This window comes from Oreochromis niloticus, unplaced genomic scaffold, assembly GCF_001858045.2.
Source record: "Oreochromis niloticus isolate F11D_XX unplaced genomic scaffold, O_niloticus_UMD_NMBU tig00000768_pilon, whole genome shotgun sequence".
Lineage (NCBI taxonomy): Eukaryota > Metazoa > Chordata > Actinopteri > Cichliformes > Cichlidae > Oreochromis > Oreochromis niloticus.
The window spans coordinates 424,637-450,629 of NW_020327243.1; the positions used below are offsets into that span (position 1 = coordinate 424,637).

Genomic DNA, 25,993 nt, shown 5'->3' on the forward strand with positions numbered 1-25,993 from the left:
AGTTCGGAGAGGCCATGGAAAAAGACTTTCGGACTGCCTCGAAGAGATTCTGGCAAACCGTCAGGCGTCTCAGGAGGGGAAAGCGGTGCTCTACCTGCACTGTGTATAGTGCTGGCGGTGCGCTGCTGACGTCGACTGAGAAAATTGTCAGACGGTGGAAGGAATACTTCGAGGACCTCCTTAATCCCACTGACACGTCTTCCGAGGAGGAAGCAGAGTCTGGGGATGAGGGGAATGACCCGCCAATTTCTGGGGTCGAGGTCACTGAGGCAGTTAAACAACTCCTCGGTGGCAGAGCCCCTGGTGTTGATGAGGTCCGCCCCGAGTTCCTGAAGGCTCTGGACGTTGTAGGGCTGTCCTGGTTGACACGCCTCTACAATGTTGCGTGGAGATCAGGGGCAGTACCCCTGGATTGGCAGACCGGGGTGGTGGTCCCCATCTTTAAGAAGGGAGACCGGAGGGTGTGTTCCAACTACAGGGGGATCACACTCCTCAGCCTCCCTGGGAAAGTCTATGCCAGGGTGCTGGAAAGGAGAGTTCGTCCGTTAGTCGAACCTCGGATACAGGAGGAACAATGCGGTTTTCGTCCTGGTCGCGGAACACTGGACCAGCTCTTTATCCTCTCAAGGATACTTGAGGGTGCATGGGAGTTTGCCCAACCAGTCTACATGTGTTTTGTGGACTTGGAGAAGGCATTCGACCGTGTCCCTCGGGGTGTCCTGTGGGAGGTGTTGCGGGAGTATGGGGTGTCTGGCCCTTTGCTACGGGCCATTCGATCCCTATACAACCATTGTAAGAGTTTGGTTCGCATTGCCGGCAATAAGTCGGACTCGTTTCCGGTGGGTGATGGGCTCCGCCAGGGCTGCCCTTTATCACCGATTCTGTTCATAATTTTTATGGACAGGATTTCTAGGCGCAGCCAAGTGGCGGAGGGCTTTCACTTCGGTGGCCTCAGAATCTCATCTCTGCTTTTTGCGGATGATTCTGTTGGCTTCATCGGGTGAAGGCCTCCAGCTCGCACTGGAACGGTTCGCAGCCGAGTGTGAAGCAGCGGGAATGAGGATCAGCACCTCCAAATCTGAGGCCATGGTTCTCAGCCGGAAAAGGGTGGAGTGCCCACTCCGGGTCGGGGATGAGTTCCTGCCCCAAGTGGAGGAGTTTAAGTATCTCGGGGTCTTGTTCGCGAGTGATGGGAGAAGGGAGCCGGAGATCGACAGACGGATTGGTGCTGCGGCTGCAGTGATGCGGACGCTGCACCGGTCCGTCGTGGTGAAGAGGGAGCTGAGTGTAAAAGCGAGGCTCTCAATTTACCGGTCGATCTACGTCCCTACCCTCACCTATGGCCACGAGCTGTGGGTAGTGACCGAAAGAACGAGATCGCGGATACAAGCGGCAGAAATGAGCTTCCTCCGAAGGGTGGCTGGCCTCTCCCTTAGAGATAGGGTGAGAAGTTCGGCCATCCGGGAGGGGCTCAGAGTAGAGCCGCTGCTCCTCCACATCGAAAGGAGCCAGTTGAGGTGGTTCGGGCATCTGACAAGGATGCCCCCTGGGCGCCTCCTGGGTGAGGTGTTCCGGGCATGTCCCACCGGGAGGAGGCCCCGGGGCAGACCCAGGACGCGCTGGAGAGATTATATCTCTCGGCTGGCCTGGGAACGCCTTGGTGTTCCCCCGGATGAGCTGGAGGAGGTGGCTGGGGAGAGGGAGGTCTGGGCTTCTCTGCTTAGGCTGCTGCCCCCGCGACCCGACTTCGGATAAAGCGGATGAGGATGGATGGATGGATGGATGGATGGATATAAATGAATAAAGGATAATGGTGAATAACATGGTATATGTGTTTTGTAGGCGTGTTCTCTCTATAGCTCAAGATCCTAAACACAATAGATTGTTCGGTCCTCGCGCCGAACAAAGTTTCCGACCCTCCACTAATTGATCGAGCCCCTCTCATTGGCAAGCACAGAAAATACAATGCATGTATATGAAAATGATTATCACTGCGCCTGTAAATAAAGGATAACATGAGATTCACACAAACTTAAAAATGTAATTTCAATAAGTCTGATATATGCATGACTGAAAATGTTTGTTATATAATGGTAAATGCAATAAAATAAAATGATAATAAAATGGCAGAAAAACAACCCCTCATTTCCTCACACATTGTAAATATAAATTACATTTAAATTAAGCGGGGATGGCAGTAAAAACTCCATGACGACGATTTCATCAAGTACACTGCTGTTACAGTACTTGAGAATTGAGAATGGGCCCTGGTGTTCCTGCTGCTCCAGCACTAAAGGACAGTATAGGTGACCGCGCTGATGCCTGTTCATAATTTCACCAAAGCTAATAAACTGTTTGCTAAATGTTGTTGTTGTCAGAGGTCAACACAGGTGACAGGAGCAGATAGTAAGGATTAAATATATGCTGAGTAACTAAATGCTGCTAGTCTGTGACGTAACTCCCAGCAGCATCACCTCATTTTTTTCTTTGACCTTTAACGTTAGTTATATTAGCTTAGTTCCTTTGTTTCGTGTTTTATTGTAAAAGTCATGTGTTCCTTTGTTTACTGTTTTATTGTGAAAGTCTTGCATTCCTTGTTCAATGTGTTTCATTTTGGTTCTCTGGTTCCCTCATCATTATATTGTATATTTAACCCCTCTGTCCCCTCTTTCCAGTGTTGTGTTCTCCCTCGTTCCTCATGGCTGTGTTCTTCTTTGTGCGTTTTCATAGACCTTTACTGTTCCTGAAACCTCCCACTTTAGTTTTTATAATATTTTTTTCGGTTCAGCAAATGAAGCTGTATTTTTGAGTTAACGTCTCCCCTAAGAGTCTGCATTTGGGTTTTATCCTGCCTGCGTTACAAAGCCAGTTTATGACAAGAATGTTTTCTAGTTCCCAAAACAGTAAATCAGTGTGTGTGCAGTTCTCTGCAAACTCAGCAGGAATAATTAGTGTGAAGCTTTTAACTCTGGTGATCCTCTTTGAATCATGGTACAGCTGAAATGTTTAAAATGTTGTTCACACGTGTTGGACTGACTGAAGCTTCCAGTCACAGTGAATCAGTGTGTGTCAGTGAATGCATCGTGTGTGCTTCAGGCTCCATCTAGTGGACTGATAGTAGAGCAGCTGATGGCAGCTTCCTCTGCCTCACACTGCTGTCTGACTGCATTCAGCTGACACTGAGATGAAGCAGGAAAGAAGTAGCTGATATTTGGACAGCACACATGATGGAAAGGAGGATTTCAGTTGATGTGCACATGAATGATTTGTGTTTCCTCTGCAGGTGAAGGTAGAAAGTGTGTGTGAGCTGAATTGAGCAGCATGGATCAGTGTGAGGACAGAGAGGAGGGAGTCCCTCCCTCTAAAAGCACTCTGTGTGGGGAACATGAGAGCCAGACCAAAGCTCAGAGGTGAGATGACCATCTCTAACTGTCCATGACTCTTCTCCATGTCACAGCTCAGCACTCACATCACTGCTCCATCATTATTCACAGGAACCAGCCTGGACCAGAACCTGATTCAGATTCCAGCTGTGTGTCCTTAAAGAGTGACCCAGTGAAAGATGTCAGTAATAAACCTGAACAAAGACAGTCATCTGATAATGAGTGAGTGAATGATATTAGCTCTTTATGTGTCATGACACTTTTTATGATTTAAACTTTTTTACTTTTGTCTTTCTTTTAGCACTTGTCAGAGTGTTGAACCTGGAGCCAGTTGTGTATCCATAAAGAGCAGTGATTCAAAGGAAGTGGGTGTTAATTTCAAACAAAAACCTTCCTCTCATGAAAAGTAGGTTATCTCCATTAAATGTCATAAATGTAAATAAAGGTATATGGACTGATTCTTCTATAGCACTTTTCTACTGTCACAGACTCAAAGCGCTTTATAAAACATGCCAATTTGCTGATTAACACAAACACTTTCTTCTATTCTTTAAGTCTTTACTAACTAACGTTCACACATATTCAGACTTCAATGGTTGCATCGGAAAGCAACATGGGGTTAGTATCTTGCCCAAGGATATTTGCCATACAGACTCTGGGAGCCAGTGATCGAACCTCCAACCTTCCGATCAGTAAATGACCCCCTCTAAACACTTTTACACTAGAAGTTGTTTATATGGGCAGACTTTTCTAGATTACAACAATATTTGATATTCTATAAGGATCCATCAGAGATCAGATTTTCTAGACCCAGACAATCTGACCCAAACCTAGACCCAGATGTGCGTCCATAAAGAATGACGGGTCTAAAGGTAAAGAGATTTTAAAGTCCAGCCTCTGTCTGCTGCAGTGAGGTGAGCTGTTGGTAACTGGAACTCTGTGATTTAACTGCTTGATGTTGTTGAATATAAACTGCATAAAACACATGTGGAAACATGGAAATCAAATGTGTGATAAGCTGCAGGATTCAAACACAAGTGTAACTTATAAATACATGTTCATACTTTTATTCCACAATCAGAGAGAAAGAAACAGAGAGAGAGTGCAGGACAGACAGACAGGTGACAGTCTCAGGTGTATACACTGCTACAAAACAGCACAGAGAAGGAGGATTTAGTGTTTGTGTTATTACGAGTGCTAAACAAGAAGAGTTCCCAGATGGTACAGTGGACACATGTGTGACTCCTGTGATTAAAGCATCTTTCTTTCAGCTTAACGAGTGAACCGTCAGCTCGTTCAAACACACGTTAAAGTCCGTTTGGCTCGACACCACCGAACAGAGGCAGCAATATAACATAGCTAACATTAACAGTGCAGTGAATCCTGCTTGTGCCGTCATATTCAGGACTGCAAACCGAGCAGCATCACTGACTTTCAGCTTGTTGTGTTTGTGGATATATGACTGACTTTAATTATCCATAAAATCATCACGTCTGTAAGATTAAGGTCGACTATTGAATGGCGTATATTTGAAAGTAAAGGCTTTAAAACCAAGTAAACGCTGAAAGTACAAACATCACTAATGTGACATAACTTTGTCGACATGTGGCCAACAGTAATGTTGGCCACATGTGCCAGTAATGTTTTTCATTGTTAAACATTTGCATATAAATAAGTGACATAATATTCAGTACTTACTTTTGAAAGTTTACTCTTCGGCCGCTCCGCTTCAGCCGTATTTTTCGGCAAAATTATCCACACCCACCACCACGCTATGAATTGTGGGATATATGGGACCACGAAGTGTACTCCAGACCACACTTCAAATTTGGGGAAATCGACGGCGCATTTGGAGTACGCATTTGGAGTACACTTCGGATTGGGACAGCCGTCGTCACGTCGCTGTGATGTAATAGGTCTCAAAATGTGTACTCCAGAGCATGCGGTCGATGTATTGGGATACAGCCTGAGACTCATGAACTCAATGACGCAAAGGCACAGAAGACTCCTCGAAAATAAAACAGGAAACATGAGACCTAATACTGACAACATGAACAAGGGAGACTTTACACAAGGGGTGATGGAATGAAAGGATCAAGATACTCAAGGATTAAGATAGCAACTGAGGAGCTTTACACAACTAACATAAAAGAATATCAAAATACAAGGCAACTCAAATCCTAACTAATAATAAAACAACAGGAACTTAGCATGTCTGCAATAGTGCATGATGATGGTACAAAATGAACACAAAATGCTGGGTCCCAGCCCATGACACTGAGCCAGGTTAAGGGCTGGTAGTTGGATGAAACCTGTCCCTTCCGGGGATCATTTGAGATCAGGACTGTCCGGCCTTCAGTTAGCCACTCTGGGTGTGTTTCATCAATTAGTAGCTGGTTCATTTATGCTGCCATACTCATGAAGTGCAGTCAGCTTCTTCAACCAATAGCCGTGAATCGTGTTAATACCTGATGCTTTCCAACTGTGCATACCCGTTCTTGGATTCTGCCACTGTCATGGTTACTGGTCCCTGTTCAGGGAAGTTGCAAATGGTCTGCTCGTAGATCCACTAGCCACTGATATATTTCACTGTATAGTTCCGTGGAGAACAGCTGGTTTATTCTTCTCCCTTCCATTTCTCTGGTATAGTTCTTTAAGCTAAGTGGCTGGCCAAGGCTGTGAGTCTGTGCTTGCCAGTTTCCAAGGCCATAGGTAGGGGCCATCGCACCTTTCTACAACTCTGATAGCTGGATAATGTTGGGATTAAACTTCCCTCAGTGCCACCTTGATCGTGGCCTCTAATCTGCTTCTCAGTGGAGGATACTGCCCATTGATGCCTTTCAAGTTTCAAGCTTTAAAAAATTCTACTGATTCAGAAAAAGTTCTGAGTACTGACCCTGAGCAGAAACTGTGGGACTCAATCTCAAAGCCGAATTGTTGGATCTAGTTGGAATAGTAGGACTAGTCACTATGTTTGTCAGAAATATCACTGACTGGATCTTTACCCTTTGCTTGATCTAATTAATCATACTTCCTCCACAGAGTGGACCAGAAGAGCTCAGAGGTTTCCCAGCAGCATCAAACACACCTGGACTCCATATTTATGGTCTGTACATGTAAAACAACTATTTTTACATATATTGTGTTCATAGTCATCTCAATGCTGCTCTTTGTAGACCAGTGGATTGTCAGTGTTCTTGAGGAGAATAAAACAGGAGGAGCTGGCTAACCATCTGGAGAGCAGTAAGAGGATTTCTTTACAGATTTAAGCTGTTTTATGACTGGAACATTTGCTATTGTCTTAAGAGATGGATTAACATGTCGCCAAACATCCATTTCTTAAGGAGATGAGACATAATGTTTTGCATTCTTTTTCCAGAACATTTTCCTGAAGTTTGTCATCGTAACCTTAAATCCACCCTGAAGAAGAAGTTCCAGTGTGTGTTTGAGGGCATCGCTAAAGCAGGAAACCCAACCCTTCTGAATCAGATCTACACAGAGCTCTACATCACAGAGGGAGGGACTGCAGAGGTCAATGATGAACATGAGGTCAGACTGATTGAAACAGCATCCAGGAAACCAGACAGACCAGAAACAACCATCAGACAAGAAGACATCTTTAAAGCCTCACCTGGAAGAGATGAACCAATCAGAACAGTGCTGACAAAGGGAGTGGCTGGCATTGGGAAAACAGTCTTAACACAGAAATACACCCTGGACTGGGCTGAAGACAAAGCCAACCAGGACATCCAGTTCATATTTCCATTCACTTTCAGAGAGCTGAATGTGCTGAAAGAGGAAAAGTTCAGCTTGGTGGAACTTGTTCATCACTTCTTTACTGAAACCAAAGAAGCAGGAATCTGCAGCTTTGAAGACTTCCAGGTTGTGTTCATCTTTGATGGTCTGGATGAGTGTCGACTTCCTCTGGACTTCCACAAAACAAAGATCCTGACTGACTCTAGAAGGTCCACCTCAGTGGATGTGCTGCTGATAAACCTCATCAGGGGGAAACTGCTTCCCTCTGCTCGCCTCTGGATAACCACACGACCTGCAGCAGCCAATCAGATCCCTCCTGAATGTGTTGGCGGGGTGACAGAGATCAGAGGGTTCACTGACCCACAGAAGGAGGAGTACTTCAGGAAGAGATTCAGAGATGAGGAGCAGGCCAGCAGGATCATCTCCCACATCAAGACATCACGAAGCCTCCACATCATGTGCCACATCCCAGTCTTCTGCTGGATCACTGCTACAGTTCTGGAGGACATGCTGGAAACCAGAGAGGGAGGACAGCTGCCCAAGACCCTGACTGACATGTACATCCACTTCCTGGTGGTCCAGGCCAAAGTGAAGAAGGTCAAGTATGATGGAGGAGCTGAGACAGATCCACACTGGAGTCCAGAGAGCAGGAAGATGATGGAGTCTCTGGGAAAACTGGCTTTTGATCAGCTGCAGAAAGGAAACCTGATCTTCTATGAATCAGACCTGACAGAGTGTGGCATCGATATCAGAGCAGCCTCAGTGTACTCAGGAGTGTTCACACAGATCTTTAAAGAGGAGAGAGGGCTGTACCAGGACAAGGTGTTCTGCTTCATCCATCTGAGTGTGCAGGAGTTTGTGGCTGCTCTTCATGTCCATCTGACCTTCATCAACTCTGGACTCAATCTGCTGGAAGAACAACAAACAACCTCCCAGAAGTCTGAAACAAGAAAATCTGCAGAGAAACTCTTCTACCAGAGTGCTGTAAACAAGGCCTTATGGAGTCCAAATGGACATCTGGACTTGTTCCTCCGCTTCCTCCTGGGTCTTTCACTACAGACCAGTCAGACTCTCCTACGAGGTCTGCTGACACAGACAGGAAGTAGCTCACAGACCAATCAGGAAACTGTCCAGTACATCAAGAAGAAACTTGATGAGAATCTGTCTGCAGAGAAAAGCATCAATCTGTTCCATTGTCTGAATGAACTGAATGATTGTTCTCTAGTGGAGGAGATCCAACAGTCCCTGAGTTCAGGAAGTCTCATTGGTGGTATTCTCTCTCCTGCTCAGTGGTCAGCTCTGGCCTTCATTTTACTGTCACAGGAAAAAGATCTGGATGAGTTTGACCTGAATAAATACTCTGCTTCAGAGAAGGCTCTTCTGAGGTTGCTGCCAGTGGTCAAAGCCTCCAACAAAGCTCTGTGAGTAAATGTGTGATCAGTCTTTTGCATTTTAATATGTGCTTTGAACTGACATATCCTGGCCAAAAAATCGGGGCAAATTACAATAACCTCAGTTTTATCTGAATTAAGAAGCAGAAAGTTAGCAGCCATCCAGGTCTTTATGTCTTTAGGACATTCTTGCAGTTTAACTAATTGGTGTGTGTTATCTGGCTTCATGGATAGATAGAGCTGGGTGTCATCTGCATAGCAGTGAAAATGTATGCTATGTCTTCTAATGATGCTGCCTAAGAGAAGCATGTATAATGTAAACAGAATTGGTACCAGCACTGAACCCTGTGGAACACCATAATTGACCTTAGTGTGTGAAGAGGACTCTCCATTTACATGTACAAATTGGAGTCTATTAGATAGATATGATACAAACCACTACAGTACAGTACCTGTAATACCTACAGCATGTTCTAATCGCTCTAATAGGTTATTATGGTCAACAGTATCGAACGCAGCACTGAGGTCTAGCAGGACAAGCACAGAGATGAGTCCACTGTCAGAGGCCATAAGAAGATCATTTGTAACCTTCACTAAAGCTGTTTCTGTGCTGTGATGAGCTCTGAAACCTGACTGAAACTCTTCAAATAAGCCATTCCTCTGCAGATGATCTGTTAGCTGTTTGACAACTACTCTTGAAAGCCTGAGATACATAGCCAATTACACAGGTCTGCAACCAAAAAACTGCATAGGATTTTTTGTGTCTTTTACTCACTGAAACTGGGGCAAATATTTTAAAAATACATCTCATCAGTTGTTGTTGTTTTTTGCAAAACTCATAGTTTTAGTGTAATTAAGCATACAATTTCCCTTTTTAAACTGAAATCTGGTATTGTATACTTGAGTCAAAAAAAACCCATATCCAATTATAATTTCTTACATTAATTTAATATTTCTAAGAGCAAGACTAAATAAAAAATTCTTTAGGCAGTCTTGTAGGAATGGGTGGAGAGAAGGGAGGACCGAAATACCCACACTTGAAGCATTAGTGAGTATGAACAGAAAGCGAGCCATTTATTGAGGCTGGAAAGTTAACATTAATAAAAGGCAAACTAGACTAACTGACTAAACTAGGCAAACTAAAGCAAAACTAAAACACAGCAAAACCAGAACATGAGACCTGAATTAGGAAACTACTCTATGACGTGAGAAACACAGAAGAAACAGACAACCTGACAGTGGAAAACAAATACAGCATAAGCACACAAGAGAGAGTGCCATAACACAAGGAACACAGCTGGCACAAGTTGACCTGAATACACAAAGGAATAAAACTAAACACATTGAACACAGCATGCGACACTGTCAAGGTAAAATATGAAACACTACGAAGTACAACAGAGACAAGGGAGACACAGAATGATAAAATGAGGGGAAAATGTAAACTGGAAAGTAAGACTAGGTTGAGGGAGACATGGGCATAACTTAAGAGACATACACATGATGGAGTCACACAGGAAACAGGGAATGACACACTGACAAGAAAATTAGTTAGTTTTTGCTATCTAGTTTCAAACTTCTGCATCCTGAGATGGAAATAGTTGACTCTGAATCCTTGGCTGTTCTCCAGATGGCCTTCCCTGGGACTATGGATCCTGTGCTGGAGTTGACAGTAGTGGAAAATGCTCTTGTCCCTGGTGTTCACTGTCATATTCCAGAATCAGGCTCTAAAATGTACAACTGAATCTGGGAATTTCCAATAATGACCAAGGAATTATATTTTTAATACACTTATTGGCTGTTTTGACAGTTTCAAAATCAGAAAGTGGACCAAGAGGAACTTACACAGACTGAATGCTGCCCTTCAGAATGCTCCCTCAAATCAGTCGAGACTGACAGAGTGCATTTAGGGAGGTTGGACTTACAAGCTAAAAACAGTTTAAGATACAGAAGGTACTGAGGTGCTGCACTGATGTCTCACATGCAATAAAGAAGAATTATATTGAGCTGTATTTAGCACCAAAATTCACAAAACTAAGAAAGTAACTAAAGGTACTATATGTCTGTGACATCAGGTCAGTTATTGCTTCTGAGGGTGTCCGAACTAGTTATAAGGTTTAGGGGCAATCACATTTTACACAGGGCCATAGAGTTTTGGATTTTTCCCCTTAATTAATAATAAACAACTTTATTCATAACCTGCATTTTATGTTTACTTGTGTGTTATCCTTATCTACTATTTAAATATGTTTATTATCTGAAACATTTAAGTGTGATAAATATAAAAAAGAAAAAAAATGGGAAATCAGGAAGTGGTAAAGTCTTTTTTTTCTTTTTTACCCCACTGCAATTGTGTTTTCACTAAGCAAACGCATTTTTTTTTTCAAATCAAACTCAAAACAATCCTTTTTTCCCCCTCAGACTGAATGTCTCTGACCTTTCAGACAGAGGTTGCGAAGCACTCTCCTCAGTTCTCAGCTCCCAGTCCTCTAGCCTGAGAGAGCTGAACCTGAGTATAAACAGCCTGCCGGATTCAGGTGTGAAACTTCTGTCTACAGGACTTCAGAGCCCATATTGTACACTGGAAACACTTAGGTTAGATCAAATGATATGCTGTTATTGTTAATTGACACTTTAAGATATTAGTTAATAAAGATGACTTTATCTGTTTGTTGTATACTACAATAAACCGCCATATTTCTGAGCTATGAAACATCCGACAATAAGGACTCCTTAAAAACAGAAATAATTATTGCTACATGTAGAAGTGCCACAGTACACAAACTAAAATTTAACAATTTTATCCTTTTTTTTTCAGATTGAGTCTCTGTAACCTCTCAGAGGGCAGCCTTGAAGCTCTGTCTACAATTGTTATATCCCAGTCATCTAGTTTGAGAGAGCTGGACCTGAGTAACTCTGATCTGCAGGATTCAAAAGTGCAACTTCTGTCTGTTGGAGTGAAGAGTCTAAACTGTACACTGGAAAATCTCAGGTCAGGGTTCAGAGCTTTCACTGATGATGATTTAAGTCAGTATGATATTATTGCATAAAAATTGAACCTTCATAGAATTGTCAAGGAAACTTTTATTCACCTCTGGTTGTTTTATCAGACTCTAAATTATTATCTAAAGATTCTTTGCATTCACATTTTATGTTTCTTTCTAAAGAGTAGTGATGTGTCGGTCGTGAACGAAATGGCTCTTAAAGCCGGATCTTTGATCCCACGGCTCCCTATCGCGAGCCGTGGGGTCTTTTTTCTTTCTCTCACCCTCTCTCTCTCTCACACTTTTTTCCGCTTCATTCCGCACACGAGCCTTGTGCTTTGCGCTAGGTAGAGGGGGGAGGGGTGGTATTTACACTCATAGTAGCACAGGAACAGAGCGGGAGGGAGAGAGAGAGAAAGAGAGCCAGGGACAACAACGTCACATTAGAAAGGTATAGTTATCAACCACAACTATTTTCAGTTGCAGATGATAAAGGATTCAGAAAGTTTATTCATGCAGGCCCATATGACAGAGAATATGCATCTTCTTTTTGTTTTCATATTTTAATTTATATTTAATTGTGTTGTGGTTTACAGTGTTTTGTGTTGTTTCACTTTAAATTTGTTTAAAAGGAAAAAGCTGAAAATTTAAATAGTTAAAAGTTGAACTGTAAATAGTTGGTTTTTGTATTATATGATTTATTTATTACATTTTATGTGGACTGAATAAATAAAAGTATATTTACGGTGACCCCTAGAGACAAAGGACATACAAACCCCAAAGCACGTACAAGCTCCAAAACACGTAAAAACTCAGAAGCACGTAAAAACTCCAAAACACGTACAAAAGACAACAGAAGTGCTCCAGAATGCTAGGCGTAGCGTTGAGCTTTTGTTACCTAGTGGCTACACAAGCCAGCAAGTACCAACGACTGGATTTGGTGTGTGGTAGTAACAGGTAAATGAACTTTTTTTTTAATTATTTGAAAATATATGAGTGCTTGTGTATAAATACACAAACAATACACATATACTTTCAATTGATGATGATGAGATGAGATGAGATAGCCTTTATTTGTCAGTTGCAGTTGCCCACAACCGAGATGACAGATCTTTCTGACCGTACATGCAATACACAAACATCACATTGGGGAGACAGGTCAGGCCAGGTAGCAAGGGGAAAAAAACATCAAAATGTGTAACACAAAAAGGATAATACAGGAATGCACAGATATCAACACACCATAGCACAATAAACACAGACAAGCAACATGGGAGAGTATTCCAGTCTGTACAGCTGATCTGGGACCACTGCAATCTTTGATTGCGCCTCCAGCTGATCCAGTGTCCACAGCGGATGGGAGGTAAGCATGGTAGGAGGCATTGGATCCGGGGTAAGGAGGGTGATAGTGAGGGCGTATCAGTGTACGTGTTTCGTGCATGTGCATGTATGAGTGAGTGCTTATCAGTGTATATGTATGTGTGTGCGTGTCCATAGTTCAGCTGAGACAGTGTCCTTCACCCTGCCAGGCTAAGTAAACAGTCTTCCAGCCAACCCAGGTGGCCTTGCATGGAATGGGAAGGAACAGTCTCAACACAGTCGTTATCAGGGTGTTGTTGTTCAGCTCCAGCCTTGAGCCCACAGCTGGCGCTGAAGGGATAGCCGCATTATGATGATGGTTTTACTCATGAGAATTTCAAAGCTGTTCTAACACACTGGACTCTCAATCTCCCGTTGGAGAGCCACGAGCTTCTCCATGATGTTATCAAACTTGCGCTCCGTGGTCTTGTCATTCTTGTGCTCAAAGAGCAGATTCTGAGACCTCACGACTGCAGTGAACTTCGCCTTGATGGAATCCAATGTACGCTCAGAGGTCTTATTCTGAGTATTCACGGCAGCCGTAAGCTTCTCCAAGATCTTAACCATGCTGCACTCAGTGAGCCCATTCTGAGAAGTCGCGCCTCGTCCCATCGTTTCAATCCCAGCGGGCAGCTTTGGGGAAGGGGGTGTTGAACAGCCAGTTCCACTTTCTTAATTCTCCGATAAGCCAGGGCCAAGCCAGCTCCGATCAGCAACAACCCTGTTATCATGGTTCCGAATAGGTAGATATCTTCAGCGTCCTCGATCGACAGTCGACAAAACAACCTGAAGAGCCGGTTCTTTTTAGTGAGCCGAGCCGAAAGAGTCGGTTATCTAAAAAGAGCCGGAAATCCCATCACTACTAAAGAGTCCACACTGTAATGTCAATATTCTGAGGTCAGATAAAATGATATTTTGTTTGTCTTTAGTTGAATAAATTATTTAATTAAATCAACTTTTAAAAAATTAAGGTTAATTTATTTGTTGATCTTAGTGTGCTAGTAAGAATTCCTGAAAAACAGGATTAAATGTTATTTAATCTAAAGGACAGGGTCATTTCTGAGGTTCCTGCTTAAAAATGGCATTCCCCAAATTGTTTTTCCAATTACAAACTCTGTGTAAGCAATTTGGTATCAAAATAAAGCTAACACTTGTGAGACTTAAATATTACTGCAGATGCTAAGGTGTCAAAGTAACTGAGGATGGAATTTTTCCCCAACATTTTTTTTTTCACTGCGCCAATAAAATAAATAAAACAGTAAAATCATGAATTAACATATGGGCATTATCACTGCAAAAGAGTGATGTTGCTGAAGTGAAACAGAAGTTAGAGAGGTTTTAGTCAAGACATAGCAAACAAGCAAAAAGCTCTCTCAAAAAGATTAAAGATAACCCCCCTTTTTAATTCATCCTGAACAAACCGGTTTCATCAAAGGTAGGCTCTCATCAACAACACACATAGATTGCTTAATTTAATAGACTACTCATGCAGTAAAAACATCGAAACCTCAATATTATCTCTAGATGTAGAAAAAGCATTTAACAGAGTTGACAGGAAATTTTTATTTGCAACTTTATACAAATTTGGTTTTGGAAACGGTCTAAAAATATTATATAATGCCCCAACAGCTTGTGTCAGAACAAATGACCAAACATCCTCCAGCTTCTGTCTCCTGAGGGGCACCAGGCAGGGATGCCCACTCTTTCCTTCACTCTTTGCAATGTTTACTGAACCACTAGCAGCAGCAATTGGACAGGCTACAAAAATTAAAGGCATAAAATGCAAGAAAGTATAACATAAAACCAGTCTCTATGCGGATGCTGTGTTGCTTTTTCTCCAAAATCCACAAACGAACCTTTCTGAGGTAATTACATTAATCTTCTTCTACCCTACTACAATCTGGAAATATTAAATGCGGGCTCTCCGACTCTGTGTTGGGGCTCTGGCTGGGCATTGGGTGCTTTGGTCCTTGTTGGTGTGTCGACTAGGCTGTGGGCGGGTGGGTGCATAGTGGCTTAGCCCTGGCGCAGGGGGCCTCTGCTGCATTTGGCTAACTGGCAGGGAGGATGTTTCATCCTCGCAGGTGGGGGAGAGACACAGAAGAGGTGGAGAATAGAGTTAACCTGGGTGTTGATTGTCTTGTGTAGCCTGGGAGATGATTGAATGATGGGGTGGGTACAGTTTCCTCTGTGGTGGAGTTGGTTGGGCTGCCCCGGGTCCTGTGGGGCTTGGCGGTGCTGCTGCCCCGGGCCCCAGTCTGGATGGGCCTGGGCCCCCTTGCCTTGGTTGTTTCCTGGGGGTGGGTCCCTACTAGAATCAGCGGGGGAGCTGGCCCCAGGGAGGGCTGCATGCCTCTCCCTTCCTTCCCTCCCCATCCTCGACTGCCTCCCTCTTCCCGCTCCACCAAACCCACCCACACATGCAGAGCCTCAGGGTGTAGGTGTGTTGCCAGGGTGCAGGGGAGGCATTCCCCCCACTCTGTCCCCTTATGGCCACATGCGCCTCAACTTTATTCCACAACTTAGAAATCCACATTACTCACACTCTCATAACACATATATATAGGACCTTGGGGGCGGGCATGTCATACGGCGTCCAGAGCACGGCTATGTATTCAATCTCACCTCTGGCGCCAGTGCCCACCTCTCAATTTTAAATGCATGTAGACATTGAGGGTTCTCGGGAGGGGGCATGCTGACACCTACTGCTCTCTGGCCAGCAACACCACGCCCTCCTGTGTTTTAAATGCACTTTAGAACAACATGCAGCAACACTGCACATGGGCGGGAGGAGGGAGGTATGGGGTCTTCACACAACCATGTTTTCTCTTAGCCATCAGGGTGGTGGAGCTGGGCGGAGGTGTTGGCCATTCAATTGGGGTCTGGGACATGGGGCAACCCTGCTGCTGCGGAGCTTGGGGTGGTCTGTTTGTCTCCAGCCGGGGGGAAAGGGTAACATCCCCCAGGTCTCAGTGCGATTTCACTGGGAGCCGCAAATACTTTTTGACATCTAAAATGAAGATAACACTGTATATATTGTTTTTTACCTTTATGCTTTGTGTGAACAACTAAGGTGTGTTGCTTATGAAATCCTTGAAGTACTAATGAGAAAATTACATTTTATTCATATAATTAACACATTTTGAACTCTTAAAGAAATATAACAAAAGAAAAGACACCCAGCTAAACTAAAATGATCCATGTAGCAAACAAAAACTGTTGTGAGCCGCCACCCTTATATCGCCTTTGGGCTTTTGGAGCCTTGACCTGACTTTTAAAAAATAATTGGAAAAAAAACTCTATGCTGCTGAAAGATGAAAAATAGATATTTGCAAAATTCTGCCTAAATATGTACTTTACCTGGTTAATGTGTGTGGCGAGGCGTGGTCTGCAGCGCCGCTGCAGGGGAGGCGGACGCACGTGAGCGGCACCCGCAATCACGCCTCGCTGCCTTAGCGTCTGTGCTATCTATGCTGTTGTGTTGGTATGTGTTGGGCTGTGAGCTGAAAAGCTACAGCCAGCTGTATGCGTACAGCAGCTGTGTGTGAAAAGTGGTCATAAAGAGATGCTGAAAAGCATGTTCATACAAACATCGTCGGGTCTGCCGTGATATGTTTACAATGGAACTTCTGCTCCTGAACCTCTGCACACAGCGTCTGCAAATCGGGGCTGTACGAAGTCACTTTCATCTTTACGCAGGACTGTAAGCTGTCATCTGTGAGGCGTGAGCGGTGTTTGTTTTTAACATAGTTCACGGTGGAGCTGCTGACATAATGTGGATCCGAAGATCCATAATTGGCCTACCTGGGGTTGAAAGTCTAGATAAATGCACGGCGTTTCGGCGGGTACACCGGCTTCACGAGTGTGACTCTTATTTTGAGTAATGAAAAAATAATAGAATATAATTGTATTTTTATATTTCAATATCACAATAATCTTCCAATTTAGAACTACAAGTTAAAAAAGAACTAACATAAATAAATTACACTTCAGCTAAATACTTCTAATTTATTTTCCCAAACCACGCGGAGCCGCACTATAAGGACTAAAGAGCCGCATGAGGCTCCGGAGCCGCAGGTTGCCGACCCCTGCTCTAGCAGATCGTTTCATGGAGAAACCTTTTGAATACAAGTGCACTGATCCACACAGGTGTGCACATGAGTATTCACTGTTCATAGACATCTTTCCTGGCTGCTACCTCATAGCACATGGTGCGCTGTTGGTCCTGCGTCGTGCATAACAACATTTAATATTTAGTATTCACTGTTATTTATACTTAGCTAGATTAATGCGATGAAGCTGTGTTAATTATATTTCTCTGCTTTTTTGCTTGTTTTCTCTTTTTCTTTTTTTTTCTCTCAACAGGTGATCTGGGATCCTGTTTCTTTTTTTTGTTTTGTTTTGTTTTTTTAAAGTGTCCTTTCACACGGTCCCTCTTCCCCTCTGCCTTTCGTATCCTACATCTTTCTGTCAAATCAGACACATTTCAGAGAAGACACATATGCTCAATTATAAGTTTTCAAAATTCAAACGATTAGAATTTCAAATTAGTTTTTCTTGGTGCCACCGACCTCTGTCTCCCACTGCTCAGAGATACAAAGGATGCCATGCCCAAGGAGTAAACACTTTTATTGTGTGTCATAAAAACAGAATGTTAATGTGATTGGTGAAAAACTTGGTGGAAGACTGCAGTTTTTGAATTTGTTTCCCTCTATTTGTCTTAAGTCCAGCCCTGAGGTCATCTTACACCATGTATGGCATGAACTGGGGTGGCTGTAGCTCAGGCGGTAGAGCAGGTCATCTACTAATCAGCAGGTTGGTGATTCAATTCCTAGGTTACCCTAGTTTGCATGCTAAATATCCTTGGGCAAGATACTGACCCTAAATTTCTCTCCGATGCATTCATCCGAGTGTGAATGTTAGCTAGAAAGCACTTAGAAAAAGTATGTTTCGGTGAATGTGCAAGTTGTATAACGCGCTCAGAAGCGTAGTAAAGTGCGATATAAGAGCCATTCCATTTAACTTCTCACTGTAATATAGAGAAAATTCATAGGCAACTACGTCTTGTCTTGTCAGACAGGCCTGTAGAGGCGAGCAAGACAGATAAACATGTAGAGAGAAAGAGCTCTCCTTCACACTGTGATTAAGGAGAGACAGTTCTTTACTGGCTAGTGGTGTCCCGACACACACCAACATAAATGTATGATAAATATAAGGTAATTGTGAAATATAAAACAACAAGGTATATAATAATAAAAGAAACCAAATTCTAATTTGCCATCATCTAATGAAATGTCTGTAACCAGGCAGAAAATGATCAATTTTGACTGGAAACTCTGCTGAGGCATTGTGGGAGATGGAGTTATTCAGTTAATGTACTGGGTAAATAATAATGGATTGGATTTATATAGCACTTTTCAAGGCACCCAAAGCGCTTTACAATGCCACTATTCATTCACTCACTGGTGGAGGCAAGCTACAGTTGTAGCCACAGCTGCCCTGGGCAGACTGACAGAAGCGAGGCTGCCATATCGCGCCATCGGCCCCTCTGGCCAACACCAGTAGGCGGTAAGGTAAAGTGTCTTGCCCAAGGACACAACAACCAGGACTGTCCAAGCCGGGGCTCGAACCAGCAACCTTCCAATTACAAGGCGAACTCCCAACTCTTGAGCCACGATCGCCCATCAGCCACGATCGCCCATAGGGATGGAAATATGTATTGGATACAAGGCAGCAAATGGAATATAGAATGTATGCTAATGCTGTTCAAATGTTAAGCATAATTACAGTCTTCTTTTGCTGTTGGTTCAGTTAATTTTGTTCGGAGCATGAATAAACCTTTAAGACCGGTCATAGCAGGAACACTACGTTTTGCGTAACTGTTTTTTAAATGCCTATAGAACTGCAACCACATAAGCTAGCGCAACATTTTTTTTTTTTTTTTTTTTGCATATGAAACCAGAGGAGTTGTACTTACATCTTATGCCGTCAGCTTGTCTTAGGTCACCGTCCTAGGCTCCTTCCACATAAAGCTTTGCCTGGCAGAAACCGGAAGAGATGTCAGTTTTGTGGAAAATGTAGCTTTTTACCTTCTGTACGTAACAAGCCTATACTAGTGTTTTTAAAGGTCATGTTTGACTGTATGCTTTTCTGGTTAGTTTTCTTTGCATTATAATATTTATTTTCGTTTTTCCTGCAGTATATAAAAATTTGTGTATTTCATAAATAAAACAATGAAGAAACTCAAATTACATTTCCTGTTGGTGGAAACTATATTGTGCAACTTTTTTGTATTTACAGTTTTGAGGGATAAACCTCTTAAATTTACCTAACTAAAAACATATGTAAAAACAAAAAAAAAACAAAGAAAAACGATTTTCAATTTTTTTGTAGTTTTTGCACTTTTTTGCTATGTAGTTACAATGGACTGAATGCATACATATTATTAATATTTGGGCTCTAACGGATGTATAGCAATTGAAATGCTCCCAAAAATGGGACCAGAGCATGTAAAAATATAAAGGTAAGCCTTGGCGGACTTGGTTCTATGGTAGGTATTAAAGAACTAAACTTTTAGTTTTGGAATCTATTACATGCTGGCTTTCAGTAGAGGACATATTTTTCTGTGCTTAACTGTGGATGCCACACATGTCTATATGTACACAACAGACCTAGCATGGTGGCCAGATGTTCGCTCTCCTACCACCAGTACTGGGGGCATTGGGGGTTAAAAGCTTTACTCCTCATGGCATCCTAAATACCCTTTTAGAGCACTGTTTGTTTGATTGTTTGCCTTTTATTTTTCAGACTGAGCCACTGTAAATTCTCCGAGAGAAGCTGTGAAGCCCTATCCTCAGTGCTCGGGTCTCAGACCTGTAGTCTGAGTAAGCTGGACATGAGTAACTCTGACTTGCAAGATTCAGGAGTGAAGCTTCTGTCTACTGGAGTGAAGAGTAACTGTACACTGGAAAATCTCAGGTCAGGGTTCCGAGTTTTCACTGATGACGATTTAGGTCAGAATGATATTATTGCATAGAAATTTAACCTTCATAGAATTGTCAAGGGAACTTTTATTCACTTTTGGTTGCTTTGTCAGACTCTAAATTATTATCTAAAAATTCTTTGCATTAACATTTTATGTTTTTGTCTTCCTTTTTTGTTAAAACAAAATTACTAAATCCAGTGGTCTGTTCTCAAAAACTGAAGTTTGCAAATATTAGATTTAAATTTTAAACAACAATAATAATTGAAGAACAAAATAACTGGGGAAGCTTCATTCTGATAAATTGTGATGTATGATGATATAAAATAACAAGTATTTCATTTATTCCAGTAATTGGAAATAATCTGTTGTAGTAGCTAAAACAGATATATAAATAAAGGAGGAGACAGAGCGAACTTGGAATCAAGAGAGACTAGATGTGGAACACGGGGAAGGCAAATTAATAAAAGCCTAGGAACTAAGGATATAACAAAACCAGAAAACAGTAAAGAGAACCAACAGGATGAATAACAATAATTAAATAATATATAACCAACAAGCACAAAAAACTCGGTCTCTAGACCATGACATCGACTAATACCTATCATTGTAATCATCTTGACTCAGTTCTTCACACTCTGAAATGAGAAAGTTTAGTGTTAACATCTGAATGAGATGAGACTGTGTACAGACATCATTTTAACAAGTTGCTTATGTGTAAAGAGCACTTGAGCTTACCAAAAACAGTAGCTAGCATGGTGTTACACAGTGTATTTATAGGTCACATTTGGAGGAGCCTTCGAATGTGGACAACCTTCATAGCTTATTTTGATGTAATTGCCTTCAAATTGGTTACAGCCTATATAAATTTCAGCTATCACTTTACCCTTCTGTGTTTAGTTTCCTTCTTTCCTCGGGTGTATAAATTGCTCTCTCTTTCCTCTTAGTCATTGGGTATGTTCCAAAAGTCACTCCTATCACCTTTGAATAGGTGGTAATTAGAGCTGATACCGACTTAGGAAAACAGAAGAGTGAAACTCTGGGAATATCTGTGTGGTCATTTATAGGAGAACTCCATGTGATAAATAAGGTTTGACATTTAAAGAAGATTTAAAGTAGCATTCATGATTAGATTTAATATTGTCTGCAGCAACACAAAGACATTTAGATGTCAAAAAGCTGCTAAATTTACTAAAAAAGCTCATTATCAATTTCTGAGTAAAGGTTGTGGGCTGGAGGATCTTTGAGATTGTAGTATATTTATTTGTAAGTCTCAGAAAGACAATATTTAAATAAGTCACACATATGTGTTTACAAATAGAAGACTCTGTGACCATCTCTCCTTTTTGCATGCAATATTTGAAAGAGAAGAAAATACCATCTGATAATTGGGCTTTGAAGAAGCTCTGATTATTTAAGATGCACATTTTTCTGTACATTGAAGTTTCATTATAGTACTCATCAGCAGTGCAAAGTTCAGCATGCAAACAACTCCATAGTTTGTGTTTGCTTGACCAATGAGAAATCCTTATATCTCTCTAGCACCAGTTCATCTGTAGGCCGTGCTCAGTCCATCCATTTAATGAAATGAGTGAAATGATGTTTAAAGGTCTCCTTGTTCTGTGAGCGTGCACAGATCCTGAAAAATAAAGCCTGGGTTAACAGAGAAAAGATCATCACTGTGATGATGCTCATCATCTCTGACTGGGGTTTGAGGTTTTGTTAAAGCAGCAAACACAAAGAAAGCCTGGCTATGTTGGACTTGGTGTGGAAGCAGCTCCCAGTTTGAGTTCGGGAGACAGACACCCTCTCTACTTTGAAGATCAGCTTCAAACTTCCTTTTTGATAAAGCTTATAGTTAGAGCTGGATGAGGTGACCCTGAACCATCCCTTAGTTATGCTGCTATAGGCTCAGGCTGTTGGTAGACTTCCCATGATGCTCTGCTTTCTTCTCCACTCCCCTCTTTTCACTCCTGATGCTTTTATATGTCATATGCTTTCTCTCTAATATTGTAGTGTGTTACCTTACACTATTAAACTCCTGGATACAAGACAGCAAATGGAAGATAGAATTTATGCTAATGTTGTTCAAATGTTAAGCGTAATTACGGTGTTCTGTTGCTGTTGGCTCAGTGAATTTTGCTCAGAGCATGATTAACCCTCTTGTGTCCAGGCTTTAAATGGCTGTTTTTGATCTTACCTCTTTATTTCACTTTTAAAAACTGTTTACCTTGTCTTGTTTGGTATCATTCTCTTCATCACAAGCTCACATGTCAGATTTTACAGTTCTGTTTTCCTTTTGACATTGTCACGGTTCTGGGTCAGTTTGACCCAGTATTTTGAGTTGTTATGTTTTGGTTTATTTTTGAATGATGGATTGTTCTTTATGTTTCTCTGGTGCTTTGTTGGTTTTTATGATGAATCTGTGTTTCAGTTATTCTGGTATGTTTCTGCATTATGATTAAGGTTCGGGTTGTATTTTGTTATTATCGACGGTTTAGCTCAGTGTCGTGTCTGCGTCTTTGTTTAGTGATTCATGTTTCCTGTTTTATTGTTGTCTATGTCTTGTGTTAGTGTGTGCAGCTTTGCTCCCCCTGTCTCGTTAGTCCAATCTCTCCCAGCTGTGTCTCCCTCCTGTTGCCCATTCCCTGATTACCACCCTGTGTATATTAGCCCTGTGTTTTCCTGTGGTCAGTGTTGTGCCGTACCATCAGAGCATGCCTGTGTGTTTCCTGTTCTCAGTGTTCGTTGTTCTGTTCATGTTTTGTGCTTTGCCAGCAATAAAGATGTGGTTTTCTGTTGAAATTTGGCGTCACGAGTCCTGCGTTTGGATCCTTACCTCCGCCTGCCGCACACAGAGCCCTGACAGACATACTGTATTTGCACAATTGATTTAAATTAAAAAATCTGATTAGAAAATAAGTGATAATTTTTACTGTAAAAACCACAAACATGTTTAACAAATAATTTTCATAACGTGAAATGTAAATATAAATTGTACATTTTTAAAAAATTATGCAGAAGTTTTGCGAACAACAACGTAAAATGTTACTATTTACCTAAAAATGCAGCCAAGGCCTCAGGCGTTTTTTATATAGGTTGCCATACAATTTTTTGATTGGTTGGCATTGTACAATTTTATACCAATAGGAAAGGGAAGGGGTGGGGTTTTTTTGTGGTTTTTTTGCTCACAAGCGTAGTATTTCCCAGCGCTGCCCTTAGAAAACACAGTTTTTAATGTTTCTTCCCGCTGTAAACACCACTGTTTTATTCTGAAAAAAAAAAAACAAAAAAACAAAATGTTGCATGTATTTTTGTTCATTACTCTGGTTTTACGTGGCCTGTCAACACAATTTACAAAGTGGTATATAGTTTTAAACCAAGTTGAAATTGAGAGTCTGAGTTGCTGCATCTTGTTCCTGTGTCATCTTAAATTGGTCATGTTATTTTGACCCTGAGGGTTAAACTTTTGTTTTGGAATTTATTTTATGCTGGATTTCAGTAGAGGACATATTTTTCTGTGTAGATGCCATCAAAGTGAATATGCGATTCCACGTGCTTACGTAATTTTGCGAGACATTTCTATGTCTTTGTTTTTGCCACACGTCTATATGTACAGACTGTTGTTTTCTCTTGAGAATTGTCACTTATAAGGTTAATTACATTTGAAAGATGTAAATGGATAGATGCTATTGTGACAAAGAGAAAATCATTGTTGACAGATGGATTGTTATTTTATGTGTCTGCAGTCTGTCAGGCTGTCTGATCACAGAGGAAGGTTGTACTTCTCTGGCCTCAGCTCTGAGCTCCAACCCCTCCCATCTGAGAGAGCTGGACCTGAGCTACAATCATCCAGGAGACTCAGGAATGAAGCTGCTGTCGGCTGGACTGAAGGATCCAGGCTGGAGACTGGACACTCTCAGGTATGGAGAGAATGTCTGATAGAGGAGGAAGAGCTGGAAACATTTCCTGTGTCCTTCACTCACTTCCTGTTTGTTTCCTGCAGATGACACATGAACAATCACACATGCAGGAATATTTTCAAGGACAGACACACTAGTCTAGCTGGATAGTACATGGATATTTATGTAGGGGGTCTCCAAGGAGTATGTTTCCAGGAACATTAATGATAATGGATAAGTCATGTTGAGAGTTTCATTAAAAGTAGACCTATATGGCATTATTTTGGGGCCATTATTCTGAGCACACGTAAAAAAAAAATTGGAGCAGATGTAGAAAATTTTTACAAGTACAAGTGTTGAATTTTGAGGAGCAAATTATTTTCAGCGAAGAAAAGCTAAAGTTGAGCAAACAAAATTAATTGCTGCATGAAAAAAAAGTATTTCAGTGTTTGCTCATCCATATACACACACATAATGACAACCCCCTGAGAGCGGAAGCAACACACTGCAACACAGGTCCACAGAGATCTGAGCAAGTGCAAACTGAAAAACAGAGCAAGAGGGGCTGTTATTGTGTGTACATCGCCGTGACTGGCAGAGCTTGGGTGAGTCCAGTGACAAATAGATTAAAGATTCCAAATGGTAAGGCAGGTAAGGCTGGAGAGCATACAACGTATCATTACTAAGTGACCTTTGTTCAGGGGGTTAGGAAGCTCATCTTGTAACCGGAAGGTTGCCGGTTTGATCCTCAGCTCTGTCTGTCCTGGTCGTTGTGCCCTTGGGCAAGACACTTCACCCTACCACCTATGCGGATGGCGTGACATGGCAGCCTCCCTTCTGTCAGTCTCCCGCAGGGCAGCTGTGGCTACAACTGTGGTTTGTCTCCACCAGTGTGTGATTGAATAGTGGAATTGTATAGTGCTTTGAGTGTCTAGAAAAGTGCTATATAAATGCAATCCATAATTATTATTACTGGTTGCGTTGCAGTAAAGGAGATCAGCATCCAGGTGAGCATGGTTATGGCCAGGATGAGGCTTTCCAAGGACCAAAGAAGTTAGCAGATGATCTGGCAAAGGTTAGTTGTGAACAGTGGTCTTAAATACAACCAGTCTAATCAGCTACAGGTGGGAACCTTGGGAGGAACAATGATGACTCCACCCAGAGGATGAGCACCAGGCACTGCCAAAAAAACTGACTCACCCAGCCCATGCTGCTGTGTGCTATGTATGCTGTGTGCTGTATGGCAGGGAGGTGTTGTCTCCAGCTAAAAAGAAGAGGAATATAAAGATAAAGGTCACAGTTTGAATCAGTCATATTGTGTGTGCATTGACAGATGCAGGATCAGCCCAAATCGTCAGCAGTTTGATCCACGTATGGACTGAAGTGTATTTGTGAAAATGTTGGACTGTTCCTTCATCAGTGTGTAACAGTGTGTGTGTGAGAGCCATGTAATGTCCATGTGTGCATGCTGACTGTGCTGCTCTGACCCCTCCTCCTTTCAGGGTGGAGCCTGCTGGAGTCCGATGGTTGAGACCAGGTCTGAGGAAGTGTAAGTGTGTTTTTAATGGGATTCATGAAAACAAAGCAGCACACATTCAACCATCTTCATCATGTCAGGAGTCATCATCAAAGTGTCAATCAATGAACAGATGATGGATCAATAACTGCAGCTGGATTGTGTTTGTTCTCTCCATCAGATTCCTGTCAACTCACAATCGACACAAACACAGTGAACACAAAGCTCCAACTGTCTGACAACAACAGGAAGGTGACACATGTGGAGGAGGTTCAGTCATATCCTGATCATCCAGACAGATTTGATGTTCATCCTCAGCTGCTGTGTAGAAATGGTCTGACTGGTCGCTGTTACTGGGAGGTCGAGTGGAGAGGACACGTTTATATATCAGTGAGTTACAGAAGAATCAGAAGGAAAGGAGAAAGTGATGACTGTTGGTTTGGAGGGAATTATCAGTCCTGGAGTCTGGACTGCTCTGATGATGATGGTCCTCGTTCTGTCCTTCACAATTACAGAGAAACACCTATCTCCTCCTCCTCCTCCTCCTCCTCTGTCTCTAATAGAGTAGCAGTGTATGTGGACTGTCCTGCTGGCACTCTGTCCTTCTACAGAGTCTCCTCTGACACTCTGATCCACCTCCACACCTTCAACACCACATTCACTCAAACTCTTTATCCTGGGTTTGCAGTCAGTTCTGGTGCCTCAGTGTCCCTGTGCTGA

General features: G+C 42.2%; 1 protein-coding gene and 1 long non-coding RNA gene across 2 annotated transcripts; both read left to right on the forward strand.

Moving 5' to 3' along the window:
- Positions 1-3,526: 3,526 nt before the first annotated feature.
- LOC106096995 (uncharacterized) lies at positions 3,527-6,456 on the forward strand. The gene is made up of 3 exons (XR_001223331.1): positions 3,527-3,605; positions 3,685-3,789; positions 6,426-6,456. It is a non-coding gene; the product is annotated as an uncharacterized LOC106096995 (long non-coding RNA).
- Positions 6,454-25,993, forward strand: LOC106096991 (protein NLRC3-like). The gene is made up of 7 exons (XM_019352117.2): positions 6,454-6,489; positions 6,560-6,626; positions 6,763-8,560; positions 11,349-11,522; positions 19,681-19,851; positions 25,260-25,306; positions 25,455-25,993. Exons 1-7 carry the CDS (start codon positions 6,487-6,489, stop codon positions 25,991-25,993), a joined length of 2,799 nt encoding a protein of 932 aa, XP_019207662.2. The 5' UTR covers positions 6,454-6,486.